Below are 27034 nucleotides of genomic sequence, written 5' to 3'. Positions count from 1 at the left end.
CCAAGCATCACCCCTGGAGGAAACTTGGCACCATCCCTATGGTGGATCTGAATACTTTCCGATTTCACTGTACATATAGTCATTGAACACTGGTCACTTTAATAATGTTTACAGACCGTTTTACCGACTTCGTATGTATATACTGTACTCTAGTCAAGGCTCATCCTATATAACTGCTGCTGTACATATCTTTTCTTTTAATGTACTGTCCATACTGTCTATACACCAATACGTGTGTATATGTATATATATATATATATATATATATATATATATATATATATATATATATATATATATATATATATATATATATTCTGTTCTCTGACATTGCTTGCTCTCATTTTTTTATTTTTGGGATTTGTTTTGTATTGTTAGGTATTACTGCACTGTTGTAGCTAGAAACATAAGCATTTCACTGCACCTGTAATAACATTGGCAAAATATGTGTACGAGACCAATAAAATGTTAGTTGATTAAAATTGATTTGGATGATACTAGAGAGCATCAGATCATTTAAGAAGTATATATTCTATTCCCCTCAGCACATTTTACAGTAAGGTTAAGGGTTATCTTTGGGTAAAGAGATAGGAATTGGTTAAGTCTAGGGTAAAGGTCTGGTTATGTAAGAGCATAGTTGTTGTGTACTGTTAGTCTTGTAGAAATACAGCTGTAATATGTCTAATCAGCATCACTACTCTGACTTAGATTATGTGAACAACTACAAATACCTAGGTGTCTGGCTAGACTGTAAACTCTCCTTCCAGACTCACATTAAGCATCTCCAATCCAAAATTACAACTAGAATTGGCTTCCTATTTCGCAACAAAACATCCTTCACTCATGCTGCCAAACATACCCTCGTAAACTGACCATCCTACCGATCCTCGACTTCGGCGATGTCATCTATAAAATAGCCTCCAACCCTCTACTCAACAAATTGGATGCAGTCTATCACAGTCCCATCCGTTTTGTCACCAAAGCCCCATATATTACCCACCACTGCGACCTGTACGCTCTCGTTGGCAGGCCATCGCTTCATACTCGTCGTCAAATCCACCTTATCTCAGCTCACTGGTCACCATAGCAGCACCCCCTCATAGCACGCACTCCAGCAGGTATATCTCACTGGTCACCCCCAAAGCCAATTCCTCCTTTGGCCGCCTTTCCTTCCAGTTCTCTGCTGCCAATGACTGGAATGAACTGCAAAAATCATTGAAGCTGGAGACCCATATCTCCCTCACTAGCTTTAAGCACCAGCTGTCAGAGCAGCTCACAGATTACTGCACCTGTACATAGCCCATCTGTAAACAGCCCATCCAACTACCTCATCCCCATACTGTATTTATTTATTTATCTTGCTCCTTTGCACCCCAGTATCTCTACTTGCACATTAATTTTCTGCACATCTACCATTCCAGTGTCTAATTGCTATATTGTAATTACTTTGTCACCATGGCCTATTTATTGCCTTACCTCCCTTATCTTACCTCATTTGCACTCACTGTATATAGATTTGTATTTTTTTCTACTGTATCATTGACTGTATGTTTACTGTATGTTTGTTTATTCCATGTGCAACTCTGTGTTGTTGTATGTGTCAAACTGGTGTGCTTTATCTTGGCCAGGTCGCAATTGTAAATGAGAACTTGTTTACAACTAGCCTACCTGGTTAAATAAAGTCAGCAACACTGACGTCCCTATTCAGACATGTGCCTTGACGTATGTTTTAAGTGAAGTGAAACTTCTAGCATCATGCAAAAGGTTGTTTCTTTTTGCGAAGCCACTTTCTCTTTCCTTCCTCTCCTCCACTTATACTCTCAATGTCTTATGCCATAAAAAGTCAATTCTGGTCTCTTTGTGGAATTTAGACCTACAATAGCTTTCAAATCGTTCCCCACAATATCCACCATAGACAACCATTCTGTGGATATGCTCATAACCTCCCCTCTATGTGTGTCAATCATTCAATGTCAATCATCTTTTCTTCTGATGAAAGATTTTGTCACTTTCATATTCTTTCTTCTTTAGAACCTACAAACCAAAATGGCTCTTAACCCCTCCGTCAGGACAGACTATCTATTTTGAGATATAAAACGTCAGCTGTGGTCACCATCACATCGCTGGGTTTTTTCAAGATTTTATGAACCCAATTTAACCAATGGAGGAGAAATCCATCTTTGGGTGGCAAGACGGCTGCAGCACTTTAGAGCCATGATCCATTTTACGCCTGAGCTCATCCATTCAAATTTAATTGAAGGAACCCTCCTCTTCTCCTCTCCTCCTCCCTCCCTTTCCTCCTCTTCTCCTCCCTTCCTTTCCTCCTCTTCTCCATCGAGCAGAGAGTTCGTTTGAGCAGGAACACGGTATTCTATTCACACAGCATCCTTGAGTCCTGATATCCCAATCTCACAGCACCAGTTGTTCTGTAAACACCAGAGAGAATCTCACAACATCAGGAACCATCTGTGTCCTTGGTTTATTCCGTTTGACATCAGTACTATGCATGATCATGTGATTAATATATGCTGCGGAATGCAAGTGCAACACATGAAAACGGAAATGTAATAATCATGTGGATTTTTCCCGAAGTCGTTAACTCCTGCTCAGTTCTCCTGGCGTGAACAGAGCCGCATATATGGTATCGAGTTGCACCTAAGTTTCACCCCTGCTATGTTCCCCTGATGTGAATGCAGCAACTTTGAATCATATGGAGTTGCATTGTAGGTCTACAAGTTTTGCCATAACACCCAATATTTTGTGAGAAATTGTCTATTGAGAGAAACTCAAATGCGTGTGTGATTGGATGGATTCACTATACACTGTCCAACAGGCAATGAAAACATAGGGTACATTCCAAATACCACCCTATTCCGTACATAGTGCACAACTTTTGTGACATACCCGTAGTGGATGGATGATAACAGCAGAGCCACAGCCATACGTATCTACATGATCATTTGAAGCAATGTGATGATGAGGATCAGACGAATCGATACAGGCAACCAACTGGATCTAGTGACTCCCTAGGCTCTACAGATAACATTCCCATGCAGTCCCACAGAGCTCAGATACATGCTTTCCCAGCAATGATTTCATCTCCCGGGTTTGAGGAGTTGAAATAAAGCCGTGGAAATTAGGTAGTGGATCAGATAACAGTAGCACACCAGACGTATGTTGTTGATAAACTCTGTCTTTCGGTCTGCCTCCCAAATGACACCCTATACCCTAGCCATATGGGTCCTGGTCAAAAGTAGTGCACTAAATAGGGAATAGGGTGCCATTTGGTTTGCATATTCTGTTTCTGTAGGGCACGAAGACAGCCAGCCAGGCTGGCTAGTACAAGTGACTGTGGTACATTAGGCCTTGGTGGCCCTGTCACAATCATTGTAGCGTAATGTGTTTGTTCCGTATTTGCCAATTCCATCCAAAAACCTTTGCATGTCACCTCAACTCCCTAAACCAACCCTCTGACTAGCTTTATCTTCTTCCCTTGGTTCCTCATCTCTTTCACTTTCTTTCTTTCTTTCTCTTTCCCTTTCTCTTCCTTTCACTTTCTTTCTTTCTTTCTCTCTCTTTCACTTTCTTTCTTTCTCTCTTTCACTTTCTTTCTTACTCTCCCCTTCACTTTCTTTCTTTCGCCCTCTCAGATACTCTCATTCTTTCTGACTCTCCCTTTCTATCTCTCTCTCTCAATCTTAATTCCCTTTATTTCTTAATTACTCTCACTCTTTCTCTCTACCACATCCCCCCCCCCCTCCCGCTCTCCCTATAGCCAAAGGCAATCTAGTGAGTGAGGAGTCCACGTATATTGAATACCAAACTACCTCATAACTTCCACCCAGCAGCCTCCCAGAACCAAAGCACATCGCTGTCCCCACCTCTACAAACACATAAACAATATGAGCGGTCTGTACGCCTGCTGAATGCCAAGTACCTAGGGCTAAATGGAAGCATTTATTGCCCCTTTTAATTATCAAATACCAAGATGTCACTGACTCTGAAAAACATTTCCCAGTCAACAACCCTCTCCCTGGAACAATGTTGTAATTAAGTGGGAAGCGAAGTGATAGTGTAATCCTGCTCCACATTGGGGTTGTGTCCCAATTAAATGGCACTGTATGTGCATTACTTTTGACCAGAACCTATGTGCCCTGGTCAGTAATAGTGGTCTATATAGGGAATAGGGTGCCATTTTGGATGCAGTATTGGTACTCCTTTCATGTTATGTGTATTTGGCAAAGAGTGTCACAGAAAAATGTGAGTAGGAGGAAGTTTATAATTCTCTTGCTTGTTTGTTTAGTTGTTTGTTTCAAGGAGGCTGTTGTCCTGGTTGCTAAGCCTAATTTGCAGCAGTATGATTATGCTGTTTAATTATGTAGAAAACCGTGTAGAGTTTATTTCTACATTAGCCTAGAATTAAATGAGAACATATACCCCCATGGTGACCCCAGAATAACAGAACGAAGTCATCCCTGGAGAACCAACGTCTACTGAATACCCTGTGCAAGTGACATTCTCCCACGTCATAGTTTCGGGTCCTGTCCCCTAATCTTTTGAATGGGCTTGGCAATTATATCATCAAATTTGTGAAAACGTGGTCATTTAAGATATATCTGAAATTATATTAGTGTTCGTGGATCTGCTAGATATCTTTTACGAAGTTCTTGCACTGAAGACCACTAAGGCCCATTGTCAAGCCTGCCCTGTAATACTCAGCTAAATACGCTATGGGCCGCGTGCAAAAGTAGTGCACCAAATAGAGAATACAGTGTCATTTAGAATGCAATCTAACTATTGTTATTCATATGGAACTTAATGGAGTATTCTGTGTGTACTCACACTTAACCTCCTTCTTCTTCTTCTCCTTCTCCTCCTCCTCTTCTCCTTCTCCTCTCCTCCTTGCCTCTCCTCCTCTCCCTCTCTCCTCATCTCCTCTAGGTGACTAACACCATGGGTAGCATGGAGAGTGGTCTGAAGCAGCACCTGGCGAGGCTGGATGAGATCTTCGCTACGCGGGGAGACTACGTACAGACCCTACGCTTCATGCAGCAGATGGCTGACAACGTCATCAAACAGCTGTTGGGCCTGCCTGACTGGGACATGGCTAAAGTAGACCTGGCCGCTATCGCAGACCAAACTGCATACGTAGAGTACTACAGGTATAGACCAGACAAAACCACATATAGACCGTGTGTGTGTGCGTGCATGTTTGTGTGCGTGCGTTCGTGCTTGTGGGCGTGTGTAAGTGTTTGTGTCCGTGTGTGTGAGTTAATGAATGGCTACCTCTTATCGGTAACCCATCTCACCCTGTGCTCTGCATGTTCAGATAGTTTTTACAACGTTTGCACAACAATAATACGACCTTATTGAGTATTGAGTTCAGATGAAAACATAGACCAGCTGAGAGCCTTCACATTCAGTGAGTTATTACTCATGTATCCAATTCCCTGTGATTGTGTTCAGCTTGACTCTAAATTTGGCTGAGATGCACACAGTAAGAGTGATCACTGAGGAGACAACAGGCACCAGGCACATGGTCCTACATCCTGCTTATACTGTACCCTCTTGAATGCCAAGAGAAGAGAGGGGGGAAGAGATTGAGGAGAGAGGGAGACTGATATGAGAGACAGACAGAGAGCGAAAGAGGAGTGATGGGGAGGGAGGGAGAGAGAGAGAGAGAGAGAGAGAGAGAGAGAGAGAGAGAGAGAGAGAGAGAGAGAGAGAGAGAGAGAGAGAGAGAGAGAGAGAGAGAGAGAGAGAGTGAGTAATGGACATAAGATGGGGTAGGGTTTGGGGGGACATAGCCATAGCTTTCAGAGGATGAAATATTAATGCGAATAGATTTGAGCTCATCCATTATTAAATCATCTGGACTGGATCTGTTCCTACATGGGCTAAAGCCAGAGACCACTGACCACAGTTACAGCACTGCTTCTATTCTGTTCTGACTGGAGCAGATGCCTTCAGATGAGGGCACAGAACACACATCGTCAGAAAAAAGTAAAGACATCAAGCACACAAATAGCCTACTCCATGTCTATTCATACACTGACACACACACACACACACACACACACAGTCACACACATACAGCCTACACCATGTCCATTCCTAAACTGACCAGACCTCAGCAGAAAATAGTTGTATTTTGTAGTTTATTTGAAAATACCAACTTTTCGACTGCTCAAGGTAGTAGAATAAAGAGAATAAACTAAAGGCAACTATTTCCTTTGATATTCAAATACAGGTCTCAGAAAAACTATAATATTTGAAGGTATTTGAATATACCGTGCATTGGAAAGTATTCAGACCCCTTGACTTTTTCTACATTTTGTTACGTTACAGCCTTATTCTGAAATGGATTCAATTGTTTTTTTCTCTCATCAATTTACACACAAGACCCTATAATGAAAAGCCAAAAACGGATTCATATAACTTTTTAGACATTTATTAAAAACAGAAAACAGAAATACCTTATGTAAATAAGTATTCAGACCCTTTACTCAGTACTTTGTTGAAGCACCTTTGGCAACAATTACAGCATCGAGTCTTCTTGGCTATGACGCTACAAGCTTGACACACCTGTATTTGGGGAATTTCTCCCATTCTTCTCTGCAGATCCTCCCAAGCTCTGTCAGGTTGGATGGGGAGTGTCGCTGCACATCTATTTTCATGTCTCTCCAGAAATCTGGTTCATGTCCGGTCTCTGGCTGGGCCACTCAAGGGCATTCAGAGACTTGTCCCAAAGCCATTCCTTCGTTATCTTGGCTGTGTGCTTAGGGTTGTTGTTCTGTTGGAAGGTGAACCTTCGCCCCAGTCGGAGGTCTTGAGCGTTCTGGAGCAGGTTTCAATCAAGGATCTCTCTGTACTTTGCTCCATTAATCTTTCCTTCGATCCTGACTAGTCTCCCAGTTCCTACTGCTGAAAAACATCCCCACAGCATGATGCTGCCACCACCATTCTTCACCGTAGGGATGGTGCCAGGTTTCCTCCAGACTTGACGCTTGGCATTCAGGCCAAATAGCTCAATTTTGGTTTCATCTGACCAGATAATCTTGTTTCTCATGGTCTGAGAGTCTTTAGGTGTCTTTTGGCAAACTCAAAGCAGGCTGTCATGTGCCTTTTCCGGAGGAGCGGCTTCCATCTGGCCACTACCATAAAGGGGTGATTGGTGGAGTGCTGCAGAGATGGTTGTCCTTCTGGAAGGTTTTCCCATCTCCACAGAGGAACTCTGGAGCTCTGTCAGAATGACCATCGACCAAGGCCTCTTGGTCGTTCCAAACTTCTTCCGTTTAAGAATGATGGAGGCTACTGTGTTCTTGGGGACCTTCAATGCTGCAGAGATGTTTTGGTACCCTTTCCCAGATCTGTACCTTGACACAATTCTGTCTCTGCATTCTACAGACAAGTCCTTTGATCTCATGGCTTGGTCTTTGCTCTAACATGCACTGTCAACTGTGGGACCTTATATAGACAGATGTGTGCTTTTCCAAACCATGTCCAATCAATTGAATTTACCACCGAACGCAAGTTATTTGGATTAGTTTAGAAAATGTATTTTATTGTATGTTATTTATCTTTGTGTTGCATAAGATTAATTAATTCATAAATCTATCAATATACATGCACAAACATAGCTATAGAAACAAACGATTCTAAAAAAATCAATCTGCCATAGAGCATTCTGGGAAATATGATAATGATGGATGTGGTTTTGGTTCAAATTGATGTGTATGAGTTTCAGGCCTGTGTATTAGGGTAATAATACGAGGCCCTAAAAATGAAGCCTTATGAAATACATATGGTATTGTGTTAAATATATATATTTTTATTATTCACTTAGGATCTCACTTGGTGAAGTCTATAGGACACAAAAATGGATGAATGCAACAACCATGTCTCTGTCCTTAACAAATACAGTCATGGGTGGTACCTCTACAATTTACTCAAATAATGAATAATGCTTTACACTAAGCAGTGTTAATTTAACACTATTCTGGTGTCTATATGGGTCCACAGACTCAACACTTTCGGTGTTGATTTCACACTGTCAGTGTTCATTTGTTTGTGTTTTAACACTGGAAAACTGGGCGCCTGTTCAGGAGAATATAAATTTACCGCATGTTCAGAGAAATAGAAATGTATTGTGTAGATCAAATATGATCTACTGTCAGACAGATTGAAATATTATATGACGTTGTGTGCGCTATTCATTATATTCCTATCTGCAACATGCAGTTCCAGATGCATCCCCACCATTAGTTGAAGGTAGCAAATCCAATAGTTTCTGAAAAGTAGTCACTTCCTGAGGTCTGTATTCAAATATAAAAAAAAGTAGTCGCTTTCTCAGATCTGTATTCAAATATTTTAAAAAGTAGTTGCTTTCTCAGATCTGTAGTCAAATAGTTATCTCCAACGGAACTGTTTGTTCCACCAAAAATAGTGACTTTCTATGAAGCATATTTATATCCGAGGTCTGACACTGACATACACTCACACAAATATGTCCACATGTCCAACCAATCCTCCACTGACATACACAGAGACATCCAGTGTGATGTCTGACGGTATGCGTCCTATTGGGTTAACCAAAGGGTCCTAAGTGTCAGCCAGTCGTGTGTAAGCTAGGGACATGAGCCAGCCAGCTGACTCTCATTTGGGTTGCAACTTGGTTGGCTGCTCCCTCAGCTGAATCTGCACATTACTGTAACCATAGAAATAGAAGTACTAGCTCTGCACATTGCTGTAACCATAGAAATAGAATTACTATAACAGTATTTTCATTCAAGTCAATGTTATCTGGAGGGTGGAACGGCGGCCATATTGAATGTACCCATAGGAATAGGCAATGAAGATAAGATAAGGAAGTTATATTTCTGTGACTGTGACTGACATTCTCTCTGTCGTCTAGGACCTAGGTGCCTCACCTACAGTGCCTTGCGAAAGTATTCGGCCCCCTTGAACTTTGCGACCTTTTGCCACATTTCAGGCTTCAAACATAAAGATATAAAACTGTATTTTTTTGTGAACGAATCAACAACAAGTGGGACACAATCATGAAGTGGAACAACATTTATTGGATATCTCAAACTTTTTTAACAAATCAAAAACTGAAAAATTGGGCGTGCAAAATTATTCAGCCCCCTTAAGTTAATACTTTGTAGTGCCACCTTTTGCTGCGATTACAGCTGTAAGTCGCTTGGGGTATGTCTCTATCAGTTTTGCACATCGAGAGACTGACATTTTTTCCCATTCCTCCTTGCAAAACAGCTTGAGCTCAGTGAGGTTGGATGGAGAGCATTTGTGAACAGCAATTTTCAGTTCTTTCCACAGATTCTCGATTGGATTCAAGTCTGGACTTTGACTTGGCCATTCTAACACCTGGATATGTTTATTTTTGAACCATTCCATTGTAGATTTTGCTTTATGTTTTGGATCATTGTCTTGTTGGAAGACAAATCTCCGTCCCAGTCTCAGGTCTTTTGCAGACTCCATCAGGTTTTCTTCCAGAATGGTCCTGTATTTGGCTCCATCCATCTTCCCATCAATTTTAACCATCTTCCCTGTCCCTGCTGAAGAAAAGCAGGCCCAAACCATGATGCTGCCACCACCATGTTTGACAGTGGGGATGGTGTGTTCAGGGTGATGAGCTGTGTTGCTTTTACGCCAAACATAACGTTTTGCATTGTTGCCAAAAAGTTCAATTTTGGTTTCATCTGACCAGAGCACCTTCTTCCACATGTTTGGTGTGTCTCCCAGGTGGCTTGTGGCAAACTTTAAACAACACTTTTTATGGATATCTTTAAGAAATGGCTTTCTTCTTGCCACTCTTCCATAAAGGCCAGATTTGTGCAATATACGACTGATTGTTGTCCTATGGACAGAGTCTCCCACCTCAGCTGTAGATCTCTGCAGTTCATCCAGAGTGATCATGGGCCTCTTGGCTGCATCCCTGATCAGTCTTCTCCTTGTATGAGCTGAAAGTTTAGAGGGATGGCCAGGTCTTGGTAGATTTGCAGTGGTCTGATACTCCTTCCATTTCAATATTATCGCTTGCACAGTGCTCATTGGGATGTTTAAAGCTTGGGAAATCTTTTTGTATCCAAATCCGGCTTTAAACTTCTTCACAACAGTATCTCGGACCTGCCTGGTGTGTTCCTTGTTCTTCATGATGCTCTCTGCGCTTTTAACGGACCTCTGAGACTATCACAGTGCAGGTGCATTTATACGGAGACTTGATTACACACAGGTGGATTGTATTTATCATCATTAGTCATTTAGGTCAACATTGGATCATTCAGAGTTTGCTGCACTGAAAGTAAAGGGGCTGAATAATTTTGCACGCCCAATTTTTCAGTTTTTGATTTGTTCAAAAAGTTTTAAATATCCAATAAATGTCGTTCCACTTCATGATTGTGTCCCACTTGTTGATTCTTCACAAAAAAATACAGTTTTATATCTTTATGTTTGAAGCCTGAAATGTGGCAAAAGGTTGCAAAGTTCAAGGGGGCCGAATACTTTCGCAAGGCACTGTACCTGCTAGATCTGTTACGCTGTTTCTCTGACTCTCTGTCATTCTCCCTCTGTCCTCTAGGTGGCTCACCTACCTGCTGCTACTGATCCTAGATCTGGTCATCTGTCTGGCGGCTTGCCTGGGCCTGGCCAAGCAGTCTCGCTGGCTGCTGACCACGTGAGTAGCCTACTGCTGCTATTTCTGTTCTGTTCAATTCTATACTATTTTGTCTGGTCTGTCGATGCACTTGATTGAATTGGCTGCTTGGAGATTTGCCATGCCCATTTCCAAGAAATATACGTTTGTGGTTGATTGAATTGACTTGGAGTCGTGCCATAACTGCCATTTCAAGAACCCCCCCACAGAATTTCAAGAGTGTTACTTGACCTGTTTTATGCGTCTTACATAACTTACATGAATTACAAATGCACTTGACTAAAATGGAAAAGGGAAGCCTTTTTTCTTCCTCACAGCCCGGTCTGGAATAGCTTGAATTATTTAGTTCTTCGTTTGTTGTGTGAAGCTGTTTCAAGCAGGGTTAGGGAAGCAGGAGAGCAACCAACTTTTTGAAGGGATATGTTGAAGCGAGAGAATTTCTATGAAATATAAAATAATTACTAAATGTACATCTTCTCACACATACAACCTCCCATCTCATCTCAGTATCTATAGTCATCAATAACGATTTCCATTTTTTTCCATTTTATAAGTACTCCAGCTCCTGCTGTACTGTGAGAGGGATTCCACAGGGCATGTAATACATCACTCTGTGCACACACAAACAAACACACACACACACACACACACACACACACACACACACACACACACACACACACACACAGCATATAGTAAGCATGTACTCATCCAGTCCCTCTGTGCTCCGTGCTCACCCAGGCGCATAGCTTCCTGTCTCTTTCCATCAGTCATTTGGGCTGAGAACCAGGCTTGTATTATATCCTCAACCAACACCCCCTTAACACACACACTTCAATGAGTCAGTGAGTCAGGCCTCCCAGGGGAGTTTCGATCCATTCCATTCCACTAGGCATTTTACACATTTGAGATTAATTACAGTTGTGAAGGCCTGCTTGTGGGGTTTATGATGTGTGAACGGAGGTTCTTGTGGGCGTCAACCCCATTCTTGGTACCCGGGGATAGAGAGAGGAGAACTTTAGGTAGCACACAGCACCTACGTTTGTGGGGCCTAGCTGTGCAGAATATCCCAAATGGCACCCTATTTCCTATATACGTAGTGCAATAATGGGAACAGACGATACACAAACAGAACAGACGGTACACAATGCTGCAGGGCTGGTGGTTTTTCATTTTTACATTTCACCTTTATTTAACCAGGTAGGCCAGTTGAGAACAAGTTGTCATTTACAACTGCTACCTGGCCAAGATAAAGCAAAGCAGTGTGACAAAAACAACAACACAGAGTTACACATGGGATAAACAAACGTACAGTCAATAACACAATAGAAAAATCTGTATACAGCGTGTGCAAATTAATAAGTAAGGAGGTAAGGCAATAAATAGGCCATAGTGGCAAAGTAATTACAATTTAGCAATTAACACTGGAGTGATATATGTGCAGATGAGGATGTGCAAGTAGAAATACTGGTGTGCAAAAGGGTAGAAAAACCAAAACAATTATAGGGTGAGGTAGTTGGTTGGATGGGCTATTTACAGATGGGCTGTGTACAGCTGCAGCAGTCGGTAAGCTGCTCTGACAGCTGATGCTTAAAGTTAGTGAGGGAGATATAAGTCTCCAACTTCAGTGATTTTTGCAATTCGTTCCAGTCATTGGCAGCAGAGAACTGGAAGGAAAGGCGGCCGAAGTGGGTGTTGGCTTTGGGGATGACCAGTGAAATATACCTGCTGGAGCTCGGGCTACGGGTGGGTTTTGCTATGGTGACCAGTGAGCTGAGATAAGGCGGAGCTTTACCTAGTAAAGTTTTGTAGATGACCTGGAGCCAGTGGGTTTGGCGACGAATATGTAGCGAGGACCAGACAACGAGAGCATACAGATCGCAGTGGTGGGGAGTATATGGGGCTTTGGTGACAAAACGGATGGCACTGTGATAGACTGCATCCAATTTGCTGAGTAGAGTGTTGGAGGCTATTGGAGATGCTTAATATGAGTCTGAAAGGAGAGTTTACAGTCTAGCCAGATACCTAGGTATTTATAGTTGTCGACATATTCTAAGTCAGAACCGTCCAGAGTAGTGATGCCAGTCGGGCGGGCGGGTGCAGGCAGCGATTGGTTTAAGAGCATGCATTTTGTTTTATTAGCATTTATGAGCAGTTGGAGGCCAATGAAGGAGTGTTGTATGGCATTGAAGCTTGTTTGGAGGTTTGTTAACACAGTGTCCAAAGAAGGGCCAGATGTATACAGAGTGGTCGGCTGCGTAGAGGTGGATCAGAGAATCACCCGCAGCGAGCGCGACATCATTGATATAAACAGAAAAAAGAGTCGGCCCGAGAAGTGAACCCTTTGGCACCCCCATAGAGACTGTCAGGTCCGGACAACAGGCCCTCCAATTTGACACACTGAACTCTCACTGAGAAGTAGTTAGTGAACCAGGCGAGGCAGTCATTAGAGAAACCAAGGCTGTTGAGTCTGCCGATAAGAATATAGTGATTGACAGAGTCGAAAGCCTTGGCCAGGTTGATGAAGACGGCTGCACAGTACTGTCTTTTATCGATGGCAGTTATGATATCGTTTAGGACCTTGAGACCAGCTCGGAAACCGGATTGCATAGCGGAGAAGGTACGGTGGGACTCTAAATTGTCGATGATCTATTTGTTCACTTGGCTTTCGAAGACTTTAGAAAGGCATAACAGGAAGGATTTAGGTCTGTAACAGTTTGGGTCTAGAGTGCCTCCCCTTTGAAGAGGGGATGAACGTGGAATGAGTGCTGCAGGATGCAAATTTCAGTTTGAATCTGACTGTGTATATTGGTTCCTAACTTCCCTGAAAAGTTGCATATCGCAGGGACTATTCGATGCTAGTGCAGTACGCCACAGGATGTTTTTGTGCTGGTCAAGGGCAGTCAAGTCTGGAGTGAACCAAGGGCTATATCTGTTCTTAGTTCAACATTTTTTGAATGGGGCATGCTTATTTAAGATGGTGAGGAAAGCACTTTTAAAGAACAACCAGGCATCCTCTACTGACGGGATGAGGTCAATATCCTTCCAGGATACCCGGGCTTTGAACCGCATCACAAGAGACATGCCAAACAGGAGATGTATAAAAATATATATATCATTAATGCAAGTTCAATGTTTGAGTTGCTTTGTGTATCACCAATTTTGTAGTGATGGGAAAATGAAGCTTCCTGAAGCATTGAGCATTTCCAGACAAATTTGTCGATAATAGGTTATTTACATGAGGCTTTGATCAACACATTGTACACCAGTGGCACCTGCTGGTCAAAATAATTTAGGGTTAGGGTTATTATAGATAACGTCGCACACACCGTAGCGCGTGCACAGGGTAGCCTTTTTGTCTTCTACTGAAACCAATAGCAAACCAATCAGGTGGTTGTTCAACAAAGCAAAACTTTGGATGTTATTGATCACTTGCATCTGATAAAGTGATACAAGCATCTGCACACTGCTTCGAAAGTAAACTGCTTAGCGGTTTTGATGCATGCTCCGGTATAAACCGTATCACGACACATTTTCTTGAGATGATTTTACTGCAACACTGCTCATTACATCCAAGTTTCTTAACATAGGAGTTTCAAAGAGCTGTCTGTCAAGGCGAGCTCATGAATATAGGCTCCCCACCCACTCAGCCTGTTTGTACCTTTTCATAGTTTTTGAGCATATCCATCCCCAGAAATATTATTGTGATGTTTCTGGCAATTTTACACGGGAATCAGAATGACTGTTCAAGCCCTTTAAATATTCAAATTTTAATGATAACATATTCACTTGAAGTCTTTGGACTGAAATTGGATGTATGCAACGAGCATGTCTCAGTCACTAACAAATTAATTCATGGTAACTCTACAATTCACTCGAAAGAAAAGGCATTCTGGGAAATATTCAAATTGCAACTAAAGCTTTACACTTAGCAGTGTGTTAATTCAACAATATTCAGTATCTACACAGGTCCACACTTTCAGTGTTAATTTAACACGGGGGAATTTGCTGTGTAGAACCAGCTCACCTGCTTTTCTCAATGATTTGACTATTAGATGTTTTTAAAATAGTTTAACCATGTTAAAATGAGAGTTCAGTTCACGTAACGGGGTTTACCTTAAAATGAGGGACAGATGTAAATTAATCACATGACATAAATAACAATCTTCAGAAATGACTGTGTCAAAGCAGCAAAATAACTTGGGGGATTAAGGAGATTAAGAATTTTGGGGATTAAGTGGGGCACACGTCATAAAAACTAGATTCAAAAGTTTGTTGTTTTAGTACATTAAGAATTTCAAATGTCATGGTATATCCTTGTGTGTAGCAATGTCACATATGTCATTTGATTTAATTGAGACAAATCCATTTGATTGTTAAAATGGGCCTATGATTTCCTTTAAAAAAAACGTGTACTCTTGCAAGGATTCTAATACTGACATCCGTTCAGATATTTGAATATTCAAATAACCGTGCCTGCCCATCCCTATGCACTATATAGAGAATAGGGTAGCATTAGGACACAACCCAGAGCTGCCCTCTCTCTGTGTTGGTGTGTGTGTGCATCAGGCTTTATGTTTATGTCTTGTTGATTATGTATCTGTCTATGCATGTAATGAACCACCCAGGCTTCATCTGCCACTGCCCCAGTCCCTGCTCCTTCTCATAGATCAGTGATCTGCCTGCCTGAGCACAAAAGCCAATGGTAGCTTGCTTGATTTGAAGCTGACTTTGGCGGCCCGGGGTTGTGTGGCCTGGCCTTACGTGGTGTAGTGTTGTGTGTTCAATAAATGCACGCTGGGTTATTATTCCTGCCGACTGGGTCACCCAGAGCACACACACACACACTCTGTCTCTTGCTCACTTTAATTGAGGCCTCCATGGCCCAGTGGACCCACATAACCACTCATTAAGCACTTACAGTACAGTAGGGCAGAGCGGGCACCTATCCTTCCACACCACTGACTTCAACCACCCACCGTAGTTCCCAGAGGTCATACGCACACACAGCCTGTGTAGCCCCCCAGAGCCCACACGTGTGCAAACACACACACACACACAAATCAGAGAACACACACCGCTGTTATGCTCTTGAGGAAGACCCTTGATTATGGATTTTATTGCACATATGTTCAACTTTTCTCATGGGCTATACAGTAAATGGCTGTCAAAGCTGCATATTCTCAACTCACAAATAAGACTACTACTGTTAATAATGAACTCCTTCTTGATCATTCTGACTGTGCTCACAAACTGTCCTGATAGACAACGACCCTGGCTTCTCTTCTCACACGTCAATGCAAACACAGGAAGCGAGAGGACGGGTGTGTGAGAGAGAGAAGGGTCGTACAGCTGTGGGAACTCACAATGCCAATAATGCTGCCAGTTGTGGATTGGATTAGTAGGAGAGCTGTGATGTGTTATGACCTGAATGATGCACACCACACACACACACACACACACACACAGACACACACAGACACACACGTACACAGACACACACATACACACATACACAGACACACACTCACACACACACGGCTCAGAGAGACAAATAGGCTCATTGTATTCCTAACCACTTACTGCACACATTCATATTGCATGTGATGAGAGAGGTGGCTGGACAACTCAACACTAGTCCATTTCATTTTCTTGGAAATATTGTGGTAATTTATGATTGGACCCAATGAGTATTGATCCCCTTGCATGCATATGTAGATGATGTGAAATAGCTAGCTAGCTAGCTAGCGGTGCATGCTAGCAGTGTTCAATTGGTGATGTTACTCGCTCGAAAGCAATGCATGTCTGTCCATGGGGGGGATGGTTAGAAGAGAGCAGGGAGGATGAATGTTCCATTGCCTGCATCGTGTACTCGTAAAGAGGCTGTTATCGACTGGAGGACAACAGAGATGACTCACGCTGACATCTCTCCTCCTGTTCATACACTGTTCACTACAGAGCATTCTCAGTCTCCAGAGAGAGGCCTTTGACCTTTGACCTTTTTGTTGTATGACTGACTAGGCAGAGTGACAGCCCAATCAGATAATGACATCATCTTTGATTATCACATCCTTGATGACCACAGATTTATAATGTTTTGTGGCCAGTGTTATAGTTATTCTAGTGTGTTATTAACAGTGTTATAATACCCACAATTCTGTCTCTCTGTGTGTCCCTGCAGGATGATGGTGTTTGGGGTGCTGACGTTGATCCTGAGCTGGGCGTCTCTGGGAGTTGACCTTGCCACAGCTGTGGTGAGTGACTGTGACTCCAAGGCCTGTGTACCAAATGGAACCGTATACAGTGCATTCGGAAAGTATTCAGACCCCTTCACTTTTTCCACATTTTGTCATCAAATGTATTTATGAAGCCCTTTTTACATTAGCTGATGTCACAAAGTGCTATACAGAAACCCAGCCTAAAACCCCAAACAATGCAGATGTAGAAGAAAGTTGACTAGGAACACCTCCCTAGAAATGCAGGAACCAAGGAAGAAACCTAGAGAGGAACCAGGCTCTGAGGGGTGGCCAGTCCTCTTCTGGCTGTGCCGGGTTGAGATAATAACAGTACATGGCCAAAATGTTCAAACGTTCATAGATGACCAGCAGGGTCAAATAATAATAATAATCACAGTGGTTGTAGACTGTGCAACAGGTCAGCACCTCATGAGTAAATGTTGGTTGGCTTTTCATAGCCGAGCATTCAGAGTTAGAAACAGCAGGTGCTGTAGAGAGAGAGAGAGTGGAAAACAGCAGGTCCGGGACAAGGTCAGGATTTCATAGCCGGAGGCAGAACAGTTGAAACTGGAGCAGCAGCACGACCAGGTGGACTGGGGACAGCAAGTAGTCATCAGGCCAGGTAGTACTGAGGCATGGTCCCAGGGCTCAGGTCCTCCGGGAGGGGAGGGAGAGAGAGAGAGAGAATTAGAGGGAGCATACTTAAATTCACACAGGACACCGGATAAGACAGGAGAAATACTCCAGATATAATAGACTGTACCCTAGCCCCTCAACACAAACTATTGCAGCATAAATACTGGAGGCTGAGACAGGAGGGGTCGGGAGACACTGTGGCCCTGTCCGACGATACCCCCGGACAGGGCCAACCAGGAAGAATATAACTTTGCCAAAGCACAGCCCCACACCACAAGAGGGATATCTTCAACCACCAACGTACTACCCTGAGACAAGGCTGAGTATAGCCCAAGAAGATCTACCCCGTGGTTGAGTGGCCTGCTCTAGGAATAAACTTGGTGGTTCCAAACTTCTTCCATTTAAGAATGATGGAGGCCGCTGTGTTCTTGGGGACCGTCAATGCTGCAGACATTTTTTGGTACCCTTCCCCCAGATCTGTGCCTCGACACAATCCTGTCTCGGAACTCTACGGACAGTTCCTTCAACCTCATGACATGGTTTTTCCTCTGACATACATGTACACTGTCAAATATGGGACAGGTTTCCAATTAATTGAATTTAACACAGGTGGACTCCAATCAAGTTGTAGAAACATCTCAAGGAAGATCAATGGAAACAGGATGCACTTGAGCTCAATTTCGAGTCTCATAGCAAAGGGTCTGAATACTTATGTAAATAAGGTATTTCTGTTTTCAAAAATGTCTAAAAACCTATTGTTGCTTTGTCATTATGGGGTATTGTGTGTAGATTGATTAGGACATTTTTCTATTTAATCCATTTTAGAATAAGGCTGTAACGAAACAAAACGTGGATAAGGTCAAGGGGACTAAATACTTTACTTTGTTTTACTGTGTGTATGTATATATATATATATATATATATATATGTATATACAGTACCAGTCAAAAGTTTGGATACAACTACTCATTCAAGAGTTTCTTTATTTTTACTGTAACACATATGGAATCATGTAGTAACCAAAATAGTGTTAAACAAATCAAAATATATTTTAGATTTTAGATTCTTCAAAGTAGCCACCCTTTGCCTTGATGACAGCTTTGCACACTCTAGGCATTCTCTCAACCAGCTTCATGAGGAATTGCTTTTACAACTGTCTTGAAGGAGTTCCCATATATGCTGAGCACTTGTTGGCTACTTTTCCTTCACTCTGTGGTCCAACTCATCCCAAACCATCTCAGTTGGGTTGAGGTCAGGTGATTGTGCAGGCCAGGTCATCTGATGCAGCACTCCATTACACTGCTTGGTCAAATTGCCCTTACACGGACAGATTTCCACCGGTCTAATGTCTATTGCTTGTGTTTCTTGGCCCTAGCAAGTCTCTTCTTATTATTGGTGTCCTTTAGTAGTGGTTTCTTTGCAGGAATTTGACCATGAAGGCCTGATTCACTCAGTCTCCTCTGAACAGTTGATGTTGAGATGTGTCTGTTACTTGAACTCTGTGAAGTATGTATTTGGGCTACAATCTGAGGGGCAGTTAACTCTAATGAACTTATCCTCTGCAGCAAAGGTAACTCTGGTTCTTCCTTTCCTGGGGTGGTTTTTGTTTTTTGTGACTGCACTTGAAGGAACTTTTAACCTCTCTGGGATATGTGGGATGGTAGTGTCCTACCTCGCCAACAGCCAGTGAAAGTGCAGGGCGCCAAATTCAAAACATCAAAAATCTCATAATTAAAATTCCTCAAGCATTCAAGTATTTACACCATTTTAAAGATAAAACTCTTGTTAATCCAGCCACAGTGTCAGATTTCAAAAAGGCTTTACACCACAAAAGATTATGTTAGATCACCACCAAGTCACAGAAAAACACAGCCATTTATCCAGCCAAAGAGAGGAGTCACAAAAAGCAAAAATGGAGATAAAATTAATCACTAACCTTTGATGATCTTCATCAGATGACACTCATAGAACTTCATGTTACACAATACATGTATGTTTTGTTCGATAAAGTAAATATTTATATTAAAAATCTAATTTTACATTGGCACGTTACGTTCAGTAGTTCTAAAACATGCAGTGATTTTGCAGAGAGCCACATCAATTTACAGAAATACTCATAAATGTTGATGAAAAAACAAGTGTTATACATGGAATTAGAGATATACTTCTCCTTAATGCAACCGCTGTGTCAGATTTCAAAAACACTTTAAAAAAAAAGCAAACCATGCAATAATCTGAGTACAGCGTTCAGACAACAAAGCATATTTGCAATGTTTTTTTTTCAAGACCTCTGCTATCTGCCCTGTCATGCTGTCAATTAACTTCTGGGCCACATTCTGACTGATGGCAGCCCGTTCTTGCATAATCAATGCTTGGAGTTTGTCAGAATCTGTGGGTTTTTGTTTGTCCACCCACCTCTTGAGGATTGCCCACTGTTCTCAATGGGATTAAGGTCTGGGGAGTTTCCTGGCCATGGACTCAAAATATCAATGTTTTGTTCCCCGAGCCACTTAGTTATCACTTTTGCCTTATGACAAGGTGCTCCATCATGCTGGAAAAGGCATTGTTCGTCACCAAACTGTTCCTGGATGGTTGGGAGAAGCATGGCATATGGTTCACATCGTTTTCATGCTCATCAAACCATTCAGAGAGCATTCATGCCTTGTGGATGAGGTCATTTTCATCCTATGGGGGCATAGCCATGGTAGCCAAAATAATGGCCTGCCCAGCATTTTTAAACATGACTCTAAGCAGGAACCACACCTGTATGGAAGCACCTGCTTTCAATATACTTCATTTACTCAAGTGGTTTCATTATTTTGGCAGTTATGATATGATATTGGGCCTACATATACAACAGTCTTCACTCTGTCCAGCTTGTTAACAGTCATTGAAACAAATCTATGTATAGAGGACAATTTTTTGCCCCTATGGGCCCTGATCAAAAGTTGTGCACTATGTAGGGAATAGCGTGCAATTTCTGAAACAACTCAGGACCATGTCTATGTCCATATCCAACTGTTACTGCTACTGTGCTAATCAATTCTTACCATGGCTGACAGCTAAGACGAATTGCTTTGGGGCCATGATTGTTCACACTCACTTTGAAAGTGTGTCTGTCTTTGTGGGCCTGTGCGAGTCTGAGAGAAATCACATTAAATAGCTTTCCGTCAGAAATCCTTAGGGATATGCCTTCATATATGCTCTGAATACATAACCACAACGTGTTCACATGAAGCCATAATGCATTTACATAGACAAGTACTACTGCTGTCTAAAAAAGTGTCATTGGAATCCCGTGTCTTGGATCAGATTAAACCAGGTATGAAAAGATATTGAGGAGAAAGAGTTAGAGAGAGAAAAGGGCAGCAGGAAAAGGAGGAGAAACCAGGTTACATTTAGTTACCAGAGGTTTGAAATCTGAAGGTTATTGGTGCCTACCCTTGTTTCATCCTTCATCCTCCTGGGAACTAGTCCCTCTCTCTCCTGAAGGTTTTGATCATCACTACCTATCAGCTGTGAATTAACTTAATATAACTCAACCCCATAACTACTACTAAACAGCTGTTACAGTAACCAGTAAACCAGATCATGAGTCATCATTTATAAAACCAACTGGTCAATGATGTTATGTCAGGGATTATGTGATGAATGATGGTCCTATTCAAGTCTTGAAATTCCATCACATTTCAAATGAGAGCGATTACTCATATGACTGTATCTCTGTTTATATCCTGGAGAATCTGAATGCATGTGAATTTCTGGTTTGAATACAGGAAGATGAATAGATGCTGCTGTGTTTGAGTCACCACATGCCTAAGGCTCGTCGTGTTCCCTTTCTCTTTAGTTTGTTTGTTGTTGTTCCCCCCCACATTTGACTTGGGGCTGTGGATCATGGAAAATGCATAGTGCATAAGGCAAAGGGCTAGTTGCTGAACGCAGGCTACAATCGAACTGAAAGATTCCAAGTCAATATTGCATGTTTTATTTTAGGCTGTAGTTTAGGTTGAGACTTCAAGGCTGGGTTTGATCATACATGCACGTACGCACACATACGCACACGCACACACACATCTCATTTAACTGGGCCACACCATGCAGCCAGGCCTGGATACAGCAGCTCATAGCTTTCTATGAGATCTACAGTGCCTACTCTGCTTCCTCTCAATGAGGTGTTAATATAATACATTTTTAAAAATCACAAATAATATTTTATATTACTAATTTCAAACAACGGCATTAGCATGAGAAGAACTTCCTGTCCAAAATGATGTCCTCTCCGTTCAAAAAATATTCTTCCATTTGGGAATCGCTAAATGAATCGTCCTCCAACAATCTCTGTCTCACTTTCCTGATCAATTTCTTCTAAAATTGTGTGTACATCTGTATATCTAGACTTAGATTTAGCTTTCCCTGACTTAGTCGCCATAATGATTGATATACAGTGCCTTGCGAAAGTATTCGGCCCCCTTGAACTTTGCGACCTTTTGCCACATTTCAGGCTTCAAACATAAAGATATAAAACTGTATTTTTTTGTGAAGAATCAACAACAAGTGGGACACAATCATGAAGTGGAACGACATTTATTGGATATTTCAAACTTTTTTAACAAATCAAAAACTGAAAAATTGGGCGTGCAAAATTATTCAGCCCCTTTACTTTCAGTGCAGAAAACTCTCTCCAGAAGTTCAGTGAGGATCTCTGAATGATCCAATGTTGACCTAAATGACTAATGATGATAAATACAATCCACCTGTGTGTAATCAAGTCTCCGTATAAATGCACCTGCACTGTGATAGTCTCAGAGGTCCGTTAAAAGCGCAGAGAGCATCATGAAGAACAAGGAACACACCAGGCAGGTCCGAGATACTGTTGTGAAGAAGTTTAAAGCCGGATTTGGATACAAAAAGATTTCCCAAGCTTTAAACATCCCAATGAGCACTGTGCAAGCGATAATATTGAAATGGAAGGAGTATCAGACCACTGCAAATCTACCAAGACCTGGCCGTCCCTCTAAACTTTCAGCTCATACAAGGAGAAGACTGATCAGAGATGCAGCCAAGAGGCCCATGATCACTCTGGATGAACTGCAGAGATCTACAGCTGAGGTGGGAGACTCTGTCCATAGGACAACAATCAGTCGTATATTGCACAAATCTGGCCTTTATGGAAGAGTGGCAAGAAGAAAGCCATTTCTTAAAGATATCCATAAAAAGTGTCGGTTAAAGTTTGCCACAAGCCACCTGGGAGACACACCAAACGTGGAAGAAGGTGCTCTGGTCAGATGAAACCAAAATTGAACTTTTTGGCAACAATGCAAAACGTTATGTTTGGCGTAAAAGCAACACACCATCCCCACTGTCAAACATGGTGGTGGCAGCATCATGGTTTGGGCCTGCTTTTCTTCAGCAGGGACAGGGAAGATGGTTAAAATTTATGGGAAGATGGATGGAGCCAAATACAGGACCATTCTGGAAGAAAACCTGATGGAGTCTGCAAAAGACCTGAGACTGGGATGGAGATTTGTCTTCCAACAAGACAATGATCCAAAACATAAAGCAAAATCTACAATGGAATGGTTCAAAAATAAACATATCCAGGTGTTAGAATGGCCAAGTCAAAGTCCAGACCTGAATCCAATCGAGAATCTGTGGAAAAAACTGAAAACTGCTGTTCACAAATGCTCTCCATCCAACCTCACTGAGCTCGAGCTGTTTTGCAAGGAGGAATGGGAAAAAATGTCAGTCTCTCGATGTGCAAAACTGATAGAGACATACCCCAAGCGACTTACAGCTGTAATCGCAGCAAAAGGTGGCGCTACAAAGTATTAACTTAAGGGGGCTGAATAATTTTGCACGCCCAATTTTTCAGTTTTTGATTTGTTAAAAAAGTTTGAAATATCCAATAAATGTCGTTCCACTTCATGATTGTGTCCCACTTGTTGTTGATTCGTTCACAAAAAAAATACAGTTTTATATCTTTATGTTTGAAGCCTGAAATGTGGCAAAAGGTCGCAAAGTTCAAGGGGGCCGAATACTTTCGCAAGGCACTGTATATATATATATATATATATATATATATGTAACATGCGTTGCTCCTTCCGGTATGAAACTTCAATGGCGAATGACCCTCTTTACACCGGAGTTTACTACATGTGTTGGTCTTCCAACACATACACATTACATATTGCCGTTTACCTCAGCTCATTGGCTATCTACCCAGCTAGATTTCAAGACGATCAGTGGTCATTGGGTTAAAATAGTCAATCAACGAAACAGCGGTCATATCATTGGTGCACAATGATGTCATTACTTGTTGTCTTCAAATTGGTTTCTTTCAGTCAAATGACCCATCAGGTTTGGTTGTGTTACAAACAAACCAGTTGATTGCAATGAAACCAAACATGACTGGAAAAGTCACGTTTAGTGTGTGTATTTACATTGAATGCGTCGTCAAAAATGGAATGAGACGGAATTCACGACACAAGCGGTTCACAAAATGTTTCGTGTTTGGCTATAAAAATAGATTTTATCAAACAAAAGACCATTCATTGTGTAACAATGAGCATTGGGATTGCAAACAGAGGAAGATCGTCAAAGGTAAACAATTTATTTTATTGCAGTTTGTGATTTTGTTGAACCTGTGCTGGTTGAAATAGTTGTTTTTTATGGGTCTCTATCCTCAGATAATCGCATCGTATTCTTTCGCAGTAAATCCTTTTTTCAATCTGACAACGCAGTTGGATTAGCAAAATTCTAGGCTTTCGAAACATGTGACACACTTGTATTTTCATGAATGTTTAATATGACTATTTATGTAGCGATCACCGTATGTTGTCGAATTTCATCCCGGGTTCGGTGCAGAGAGGTTAAGGGCTTGTAAGTAAGTATTTCACGGTAAAGTCTACACTTGTTGTATTCGGCACATGTGACAAATAAAGTTTGATTTGATTACGGCCGGTTGTGATACACACGCATGCGCACACGCTCCCAGGCACAGAGAAGGATTATATAGTAGATACTATATCATTCACAAATCTAGGATCAGGCCCCCCTTGACCATGTAATCATTGATACCCCCTCCCTTGGAATGGAAGAATGGAATGAATCTATCTGATCATCTTGGAACAAACAATGTGAAGAGAATGGTGTAGAATCAGGAAGTGGCACACCATAGAGCACCCCTGTGATTTGTTCCAAACATAAGCATCCTGACCTCAGTTTGCCTCTAAGCAACCCAGGCTTGTGTTTATAGGCCCAAAAAAAGTGTGTGTGTGTGTGTGTGTGTGTGGATGTGTTTAACTATTCTTGTGGGGACCAGAAGTCCCCACAAGAATAGTAAACAAACAAAAAGTCACCACAAGGTCAAATGCTATTTCTAGGTGGTTTAGGATTAAGGTTAGAATTAGTGTTAGGGTTAGAATGACGTTAAGGGTCACTGTTAGGAGCTAGGGTTAGTTTAAGGGTTAGGAGCTAGGGTTAGGGTTAGGTTTTTGGTTTAAGGTTAGGGTTTAGGTTTAGGTTAGGGTAGGAGTACAGGTTAGGGGTTAGAGAAAATAGGATTCTGAATGGGACTGAATTGTGTGTCCCCACAAGGTTAGCTGTACACGACTGTGTGTGTATGTGTTGTTGCTGATGCTGCAGTTGTTGTGATGTTGTGACACTAATGAAGGGAGGGAAACTCCTGTCATCTGGAGTAAAAGAACACCGGGGCACATAATACATTAATGCATAATGAATTCCTTCACAAGAATAATTATAGACGGAGCAGAACGGCCGGTATGAAGCACACACACAAACACACTCTCTCTCTATAGGCTTTATGGAACAATATACTCACAAACAGTTGGATTTGGAGAAGAGGCAAAATAGGCAGCTTTTCATCTGTGGTATATAGAGGCTCATTAGTTGAACCCCGAGAGACCTGTAAGTATTCCTATTAGTTTTGTGGTTTTTAAAAATGTCCTTTCTTCTTGTGTTCAGGGCACCAGTGACTTCTGTGTGATCCCAGACAAGTTCATCATGAACCAGACCAAGGACCTGATCAGTTCTGGTGAGTTAAAGACAAGCTATGCTTTTGATGTCACTTTAATGAACCTGTAATTACAAGGTGTTTATACCCACCCCGGGCTGTAATCACATTATACTTAAAGAGATCAATGTAATTGCTAAGTCTTTCTGACTTGTTGGTGTCTCCCTGTTCTCTACAGATATAGTGCATTACTACCTGTACTGCAGCCAGACCCTCCCCAACCCATTCCAGCAGGTAATACTCATCACCAGCAGCACCAGGTCAATGATACCTGCTTTGACCTTTCTGTCTCCCTGTTTCTATCTGACCTCTTTCTGTCTCTTTCTCTCTACCTTTATCCCCTTCTGTCTTGTACTCACACTCTCTCTGTCGCTCCCCCCTCCTCCTCCTCCATCCCTCCCTTATGGTGTTCAGTAAGGTCTCCAAGAAGGAGAGGTGGTTTTTAGGTCAGGGCAGTGAGAAGTAGTCATTCTCTCTCCAGCCTCAGCTAGCTCCATAACCCAGTAGAGTTCAGATCCTATTATGCTGTGCTTGTAGACATGCCCCGAAGGTTCAAGAGAATGCAGCAACAGAGTGCAGGGAAGTGTTACCCAGCCTGCTCAGTCAGCACACATTCACCTGAGTATGGAAGCAGAGATCGCTCACTGAGACACACATACACTCACAGTTATTGGATCGTAGACATGCCACTGAGACAAATTCTGAAAATGTTTAGATCAAAGGAGATCAATTATGGCTGCTGCTATGGTTGCTAGTTTGGGGTAATTGACTGTCTCGCTTCCATTAAGGACTGTCTGTGCCATTGGGCACTCATTGTCCCAGTCTATTTTGTAATGGTTGGGGACACTCAAACTGTTGTTTTGATTTACTGTGATGTGACAGGTTAACCCATTAATGATGTTAGATGTTGTTTGATGGTTTAAATCTACACCGCAAATTCTCCAGTGTTAAAACGACACTGAAAGTGTTGCGACTGTGGCAGGGTCTCCTCTGGAAAATGTGTTAGCATGGCGCAGTGGTCTAGGGCACTGCATCGCAGCTGTGCCACCAGAGACTCTGGGTTCGAGCCCGGTCTCTGTCGCAGCCGGCCGCGACCGGGAGGTCCATGGGGCGACGCACAATTGGCCTAGCGTAGTCCGGGTTAGGGAGTGTTTGCGACTCCTGTGGCGGGCCGGGTGCAGTGCACGCTAACCAGGTCGCCAGGTGCATGGTGTTTCCTCCGACACATTGGTGCCGCTGGCTTCCGGGTTGGATGCGCGCTGTGTTAAGAAGCCGTGCGGCTTGGTTGGGTTGTGTTTCGTTGATGGAGAGCCGCATGCAGGCGGCTAGATGCTCTCCCTGCAGTCTGTTCCTCAAGTCTGTTTTGACCTGCAATAACAGAAAGAACAATAAGAGAAGGGAGAGGGACAAAGAGGATCTACTTTCACATTTAAATGTTCTTACTCGTTTCATTGCAGA

General features: G+C 42.2%; 1 protein-coding gene across 2 annotated transcripts in view; it reads left to right on the top strand.

Annotated features, from left to right (window-relative positions):
• The window catches only part of ttyh2 (tweety family member 2), a 117205-nt gene that overhangs the window by 76358 nt on the left and 13813 nt on the right, over positions 1 to 27034 (top strand). For both annotated transcript variants that reach the window (XM_021576242.2, XM_021576244.2), the window contains exons 4-8: positions 4942 to 5162; positions 10598 to 10693; positions 16854 to 16926; positions 25528 to 25597; positions 25755 to 25810. In XM_021576242.2, the coding sequence (XP_021431917.1) occupies positions 4942 to 5162; positions 10598 to 10693; positions 16854 to 16926; positions 25528 to 25597; positions 25755 to 25810 (516 nt within the window). The remainder of the gene's footprint in view (positions 1 to 4941; positions 5163 to 10597; positions 10694 to 16853; positions 16927 to 25527; positions 25598 to 25754; positions 25811 to 27034) is intronic.

This window comes from Oncorhynchus mykiss, chromosome 20 (assembly GCF_013265735.2).
Source record: "Oncorhynchus mykiss isolate Arlee chromosome 20, USDA_OmykA_1.1, whole genome shotgun sequence".
Taxonomy (NCBI): domain Eukaryota; kingdom Metazoa; phylum Chordata; class Actinopteri; order Salmoniformes; family Salmonidae; genus Oncorhynchus; species Oncorhynchus mykiss.
This window is presented reverse-complemented; position numbering and strand designations above follow the sequence as displayed.